At 39.6% G+C, this 7789-nt stretch overlaps 1 protein-coding gene across 1 annotated transcript; it reads left to right on the forward strand.

The window, feature by feature from the left end:
- Window positions 1-6291: 6291 nt before the first annotated feature.
- Window positions 6292-7112, forward strand: OR5B21 (olfactory receptor family 5 subfamily B member 21; the record flags this gene model as incomplete). The annotated part of the gene is given in 3 exon segments (XM_082629339.1): window positions 6292-6769; window positions 6772-6833; window positions 6837-7112. Coding segments are annotated over 3 exon segments (816 nt in total).
- Window positions 7113-7789: the final 677 nt, after the last annotated feature.

Here is a 7789-nt window from a genome sequence, read left to right on the forward strand (position 1 = left end):
TCAAAAAGAGTCATAGGGGCTTCCCTGGTGGCGCAGTGGTTGGGGGTCCGCCTGCCGATGCGGGGGACGCGGGTTCGTGCCCCGATCCCGGAGGATCCCACGTGCCGCGGAGCGGCTGGGCCCGCGAGCCATGGCCGCGGAGCCTGTGTGTCCGGAGCCTGTGCTCCGCGACGGGAGAGGCCACGGCAGTGAGAGGCCCGCGTACAGCAAAAAAAAAAAAATAATAAAAATAAAAAAAAAAAGAGTCATGTACCAAAATGTTCATTGCAGCTCTATTTACAATAGCCAGGACGTGGAAGCAACCTAAGTGTCCATCGACAGATGAATGGATAAACAAGATGTGGCACATATATACAATGGAATATTACTCAGCCATAAAAAGAAACGAAACTGAGTTATTTGTAATGAGATGGATGGACCTAGAGTCTGTCATACAGAGTGCAGTAAGTCAGAAAGAGAAAAACAAATACCGTATGCTAACATATATATATATGGAATCTAAGAAAGTGGTGTTTTGATTACTCGTTTGCATGTTACTGAGCTCTGGATTGGGGTTGAGTCCCTCCAGAGGCTCCCACATCTACATAGATGCCAGCTTCTGGCTGATCCCAGGCCTCTCATACAGTTTAGTACCTCTCAAGCTCTGAAACAAGCTGCATCCGCAGCTGAACTGCTTTTACACCTACTTCGTAGCCTCAGGAAATCTTTTACACTTTGAAATCTGAGGTCTTCTGAGACTGAACAGCTTTTCTTTTCTTTTGCAGGCTTCAAAAACCCCCGTAGTTGAAGGCAGTTCTGAATTAAGGTCTCAGAATTCCCAAGGAACTAGGTATGTTTTCCCTGACTTTTTTTTTCAACATTCTTTGTACTGTGGGTAAAAATAATGGGTTTTTTAGGAGAAAGGGGCTCAGAAGTAGGTATTAAAAAAGGACTCAATTCCATTTTCCCCACTTTCCTCTGCCACATGAAAAACTGAGACAATGAACCTCTCCTAGGTAATTTTTGGGTCATCTTTTCTTAAACAGAAACTGACATAGTCATTTCTAGGTAGAATGCTGCTACCAGCTGGTGTTAATAAAATCTGGGACTGAAGTTCATATGACTGACCAATAGTTTTTCAAAATATTTTTTTGTTGAAGTATAGTTGATTTACAATGTTGTGCTAGTTTCTGGTATACAGCAAAGTGATTCAGTTATAGATGTATATATAATATATAAATATATATGACCTTGTCATTTATCTATTTTATAGAGATACATATTTTTATTTTGTACCTGTTAATCCCTATAAATATATATGACCTTGTCATTTATCTATTTTACATAGAGATAAATATTTTATATTTTGTACCTGTTAATCCCTATAAATATATATGACCTCGTCATTTATCTATTTTATATAGAGATAAATATTTTATATTTTGTATCTGTTAATCCCAAACTCCTAATTTATCCCTCTCCCACCTCCTTTCCCCTTTGGTAACCATAAGTTTGTTTTCTATTGATTGACAGATAGTTTAATGAAAAGATAAATTAGTTTGTATTGAGCACCCACCATAGACCACACAGTGGCTAGATTTTCTCATATTTTATCTTCCTTAATCCTTTATTGTCTCTTTTTTCGTGGAATTTAGTCTTATGGTGTTCCGTTGAGAATCTTCTTTTGGAAATCCCCCAGTGGGATGTGATAGCTGAGGGTGATTCTTCAAACACCTTTAGAAACAATTTTGATAACACTTTTATTTTCAGATTATCTGTCTTGGTAGTTTCTACTTTTATAATCCCTTAATCCTTGAAGTTTTAATGGTTTTCAGTTTTCAACACACTTTCTTATTTGTTATTTATTTATTTAGCCACACCACAAGGCTTGTGGGATCTTAATTCCCTGACCAGGGATCAAACCCGGGCCCTCGGCAGTAAAAGTGAGAGTCTTAACCACTGGCCCGCCAGGGAATTCCCTCATATTTGTTATTTATTAAATAAAGCAGTTGATCACAGGCTACCTTTAAATATTTTTTTTAATGTATTTACTTTTCCTAGGCTCCTTCTGATATTTATTTTAGGCCTATGCAGAAAAGCTTGGCCTTTGTAGGACTTTGGTGGGAGGGAACACAGCAGCCGTAGCAGCAATGGGGTTTAGATCCAGGCCTTCAGGGATGGTGCCGGGCAAAGCAAGGCTTTCCTCTCTCTGCCCTGACTCCAAATTCTCTTTGCTGCTCTGGATCCAGACATATTTATTAATAGTGACACAATGCATAATAGAAAGTGTTGTCCATCAAAAGAACATAGAAATACTTTGAATATTAATTGATAATATATGAAGATGGCAGTCTGGGGCAATTCAATATAGCGAGTGCATGATAACTGTTAGAAATCAGACCTACAGCTTAGGTACGTATAATTGGGTGGTCAGTATTAACCATGAAAATTGATTAAATAAGCATTTGAGAAGGTGTTTTGGAATAGAATTCAGAATCCACACTAAGTTAGCCGCCTTTCATTTTTGGAGTTTTTCTGCATCATTTACCCTACCTTGTGTTAGGGAAGAGGTTGGTTTATGAAATAGGAAGGTGAGTGTCTCTTTAGTTGAAGGACCACAGTGCTTGGCAAGCAGTCTTCCCTTCCTAGACTACCCCACCAATGAGCAGCAATATTTGGCTGGAGTGCTGGATCTTGAACTAACTGCTTTATCTCACCAAGTCTCAGCTTCTTCATATATATACATCTATACATGAATATGGGTCTGTAATATACGTGTATGCTGTAAAATATATAATATACATAACTCATGGAATTGTGATTTAGTAAACTGTGAACACAAATAGAGTTTTATAATCTCTAGAACAGTGGTTCTCCACCAGGGATGACCCTGTGGATGTTTGGGACATTTGGCAGTACCTGGAGACATTGTCGTTTGTCACAGCTGGGGAAGGGAGCAAGCTCCTGGCATCTAGTGGATGGAGGCCAGGGATACTGCTAAAGCTCCTACAATGCACTGGACAGCCTTTCCCCTGCCTCACCCCTGCCTGCAACCAAAGAACTGTCCAGCCCATAATTTTTTTAAAATTAATTTCTATTGGAGTATAGTTGATTTACAAATGTTGTGTTAGTTTCTGCTGTATAGCAAGGTGAATCAGTTATACATATACATACATCCCCTCTTTTTTAGGTTCTTTTCTCATATAGGTCATTACAGAGTATTGAATAGAGTTCCCTGTTATACAGTTGGTCCTTATTTAGTTATCTATTTTATATATAGTAGCATGTATATGTCAATCCCAGTCTCCCAATTTATCCCTCCCCCTCCCTGTTTCCACCTTGGTAACCGTAAGTTTGCTTTCTACATTTGTGACTCTAATTCTGTTTTGTAAATAAGTTCATTTGTACCATTTTTAAAGATTCCACATATAAGCGATACCATATGATATTTGTCTTTTTCTGTCTGACTTTCTTCACTCAGTATGACAAGCTCTAGGTCCATCCGTGTTGTTGCAAATGGCATTATTTCATTCTTTTTTTTTTTTTTTTTTTTTTTTTTTTGCGGTACGCAGCCCTCTCACTGTTGTGGCCTCTCCCGTTGTGGAGCACAGGCTCCGGACGCGCAGGCTCAATGGCCATGGCTCACGGGCCCAGCCGCTCCGCAGCATGTGGGATCTTCCCGGACCGGTGCACGAACCCGTGTCCCCTGCGTCGGCAGGCGGACTCTCAACCATTGTGCCACCAGGGAAGCCCCTCATTCTTTTTTTAATCCAGCACATAATGTTAATAGTGATGAGGTTGATAGATCCTTCTCTGGGGCTTTGTACAGATATTGCAGTTAAGAGGCCCCAGGTTCCTAATATATAATATCAGGAAACTGCCTGTCATCGATGATAGGATATTGTGTCTGTTAAATTATAGAGTACACACACATGACAAAAGTCGAAAGGAAAAAAAGAAAAAAGAAGGACTGGCTAAATGTAATGAAAGTGCCGCTGGTTGGAAAGTTAATTGACACATTACTGAATGTAAATCTGTCAATAAGCAAAAGAAGGATAAAAATATAAAATTCTAGGAATTTATCTTAAGGAAAAAGAAAGGGGCATGAGAGGACATCTACAAGGGTATTCCCTGGAGCACTGTTTATAAAGGTGGAAAGTGGAAACCAGGACTGGAGTTTTATCATGGTTCCTGACCAATAGTATTTCCAAACTGGCTGAGCCAGTCTTGTGATACCAGCTGCGACACTCGTGTGTGTAATCGTCATCTGAACAGGACAGGCTGGGCTGTCTCCTTTTGTGGTATAAAAAACCTAGAAGCAAGTCAGACTGAGGGAAAACAATAGGAGAGACAGGTCACTAGAATTAGGACACAAGTCTTTCTCCAGGCCTGCCCATCCCCAGTCTCACTGTTAATTCTGAATATTTTTTATACTACAAGTCTTAGCTAATATGTTGGCAGAAAAGGTGGACCCAGCTAGAGAACAAGACCTGGATCAAAGAAACAAAAAGCATAAGGCTCTGCCTTCCAGTTGACAACTATTATTCAATAAAGATGAAGTCTTTACACCATGTTTTAATAACAAATGGAAAATTTCTTCCAATTAAAATAGGGAGAGGGAAAGTCAGTGCATTCACTTTATGCTTTGATCTTCTGCTTTAAACCGTGTCAGGAAACTAATGCAGGAAAGATTTTAAACATCCCAGGGTGTTGTTCACTAAATATAAGGTTATTTTTCTGAGTGAGACATGTTTAACCTGTTTGTTTAACCTGTTTGTTGTGGGGTTAGTTAGCATGAAAAATGTTTAAACACTTTGCTATTGATGTTCTAATTAATTCACCAAATATTTAGGTATGTGATCAAAGGTTCATGGTAGGCTGGGTGGTTGCTCAACTAATTGTGTGAATCACTCAAGTCTCAAGTGCTTTGGGAGAGCAGAGAAGGGAGAACTTAATTGTAATCAGGATCAATAACAAAGACTTCTGATAGGAAGTGGAGAGGTATAATCTCAATTTAAATATATAAATATAAAATACAATTGAATTACTGTTGAGGGATAAACTTATAAAGACATTAAAATTGTAGTTAAGAGCTTTGGACTTGATATCAGAGAGACCAAGGTTTTAAGTCCACTTTCAAGACTTACCAGTTATGTGACTTTGGGCGATATTTTTCTCTTCTTCTCTTCTTCTCCTTCTTCTTCTCTTTTTTCTTCTCCTTCATCCTCTTCTTCCTCCTCCCCCCTTCCTCCTCCTACACCCCCTCCTTCTTCTTCATCTTCTTATTATTACTATTATTTCATAATAATAGCTCTCCAGTCTTTATCTAAAAGCTACTAGATTTTAGGAGCAGATAGTAGCCAGAAAAAAGAGACCAAGTATAAAATATACTGACAACTGGAAATAATCTAAGTAAAAAGCAAAATGCTCTATTTGCATATTTTATATCATGGAGCATTGTTGAAAAAGGTGAACATTTTGAAATAAGAGTATTATCATATATACTCCTTGGGTATATTTTGCACAGTTTACACATTTATACAGTTTCTCCTTGTGTAAAATGAGGAAAATAATATGATCAACCCCAAAGAGTTGGTTTGAGGATTAAATAAGTTAACTTCAAGGAAAGCTCTTGGAGCAGTGCCTGGCATACAGTAAGCTCTTACTGTGCTTAATACCATATAATTCTATTGGCATACAAAACATCAGGAAATCTCTGTAGAGGCTATACTCTTAGGAGTGGAATAAAAAAAAAAGGAATGAGGGATTTATACTTTGTACTTCATACTATTCTCTTTTTGATTTTTTAAAAATTGAATAAACAAAATCTTAAAAGCTAGGCTACAAGACATATATTTTGTTTCACATGATGTAAACAGGTAGAATAGTTCAAGCTCTGAGTGTATGGACATTGGGTTCAGAAGTATAAGGATGTGAATCTAACTCTGACCCCTACTAATTAGGTCATTCTCATCAATATTAAGCTCCCAAGAAAGTAGGCATAATAGTACTTATCTCACGGGATTAAATGCTGTAATGTAATACAAGGGTCTAGCAGGTGCCTTACACAGAGTACTTTCTCAGTATATATTAGTTTTCTATTTTTATATCAACCCTCTATACTTTCGTCTGTTTCACTGGCTCCCCTTCTTTAATTGCCAGGCTAAATTGAAGTTAACCTCAGTGGAGAATAGCACAGAAACAACAGAGTTCATCCTCTTGGGATTAACAGATGACCCCAACCTCCAGGTTCCCCTCCTCCTGGTATTTTTGTTCATCTACCTCATCACTTTGGTTGGGAATGTGGGGGGGATGATGCTGGTCATCTACTCAGACTCCCACCTCCACACTCCAATGTACTTCTTCCTCAGCAATTTTTCCTTTGTTGATCCGGGTTACTCATCAGCCGTAGCTCCCAAAATGGTGGCTGCACTGCACTCAGGAAACAAACTCATCTCCCACAATGGATGTGCTGCTCAGGCCTTCTTCTTTGTGGGTTTTGCCACCGTCGAGTGCTACCTCCTGGCCTCCATGGCCTGTGACCGCCATGCAGTGCTGTGTAGGCCCCTTCATTACACCACCACCATGATAGCAGGTGTGTGTGCCCTCCTGATGATGGGCTCCTATGTCTGTGGCTTCCTCAATGCCTGCATCCACTCAGCAGACACCTTCAGACTCTCCTTCTGTGGTTCAAATGAGATGAATCACTTTTTCTGTGAAGTCCCTCCACTCCTGGCTCTCTTGTGCTCCAACACATGCATGAGCAAGTTGGTGGTCTTCTTTGTCGTGGGTTCAATGTCTTTTTCACCCTCCTGGTCATCCTCATCTCTTATTTCTTCACATACATTGCCGTTTGACGGAGGCATTCTGCGGAAGGAAGGAAGAAAGCCTTCTCCACCTGCGCGTCCCATCTCACGGCCATCTCCATTTTCTATGGAACAATCATCTTGTACTTACAGCCCAGCTCCACCCAGTCCATGGACATGGACAAAATAGCATCTGTGTTTTACACGGTGGTGATTCCCATGCTGAACCTCTTGATCTACAGTCTTAGGAACAAAGAAGTGAAACATGCTCTCTGGAAAATACTCAACAAACTTAATTCCCTGTCTTTAAGTGTGAGTAGGAAGTAGGCAGGCAACTAAGGGATAAACCTTCCCCCCAGACCTAGATGCCACCTCAACTTTTGAGGTTTGGCAGATTTCAGTTCTTCTCCAAGAACAGTGGTTACTTCTGCTGTTAGTAAAAGTGGTAAAAAAAAAAAAAAAAAAAAAAAGCAGCCCTTTGAAATGTCTCACTCAGAAAAATAACCTTATATTTAGTGAACAACACCCTGGGATGTTTAAAATCTTTCCTGCATTAGTTTCCCGACACGGTTTAAAGCAGAAGATCAAAGCATAAAGTGAATGCACTGACTTTCCCTCTCCCTATTTTAATTGGAAGAAATTTTCCATTTGTTATTAAAACGTGGTGTAAAGACTTCATCTTCATTGAATAATAGTTGTCAACTGGAAGGCAGAGCCTTATGCTTTCCGTTTCTTTGATCCATGAGTTTGAAAGTTAAAGTGTCTAATGCTGACAAAGGATGTTTCAATATTTTTAATAACGTCTCAAAGAAGCTTGTAACTGAAAGGACAAGGCACTGGACCAAGAGTCAGGTGACCCAGTATGAAACCCTTCTAACCCCGATCCTTCTGCGCCCACTCTCATTCCCATCCTCACTCACAGACTGTGTACTTTTGTATTCTCCATCTCCTTCTGTTAAAGTGTTAGGACAACTTTGGTAGAAAACAATAAGCCACCTTGTGTA

The sequence above is a fragment of the Mesoplodon mirus genome (assembly GCF_964341445.2).
Source record: "Mesoplodon mirus genome assembly, chromosome: 7".
Classification (NCBI taxonomy): domain Eukaryota; kingdom Metazoa; phylum Chordata; class Mammalia; order Artiodactyla; family Ziphiidae; genus Mesoplodon; species Mesoplodon mirus.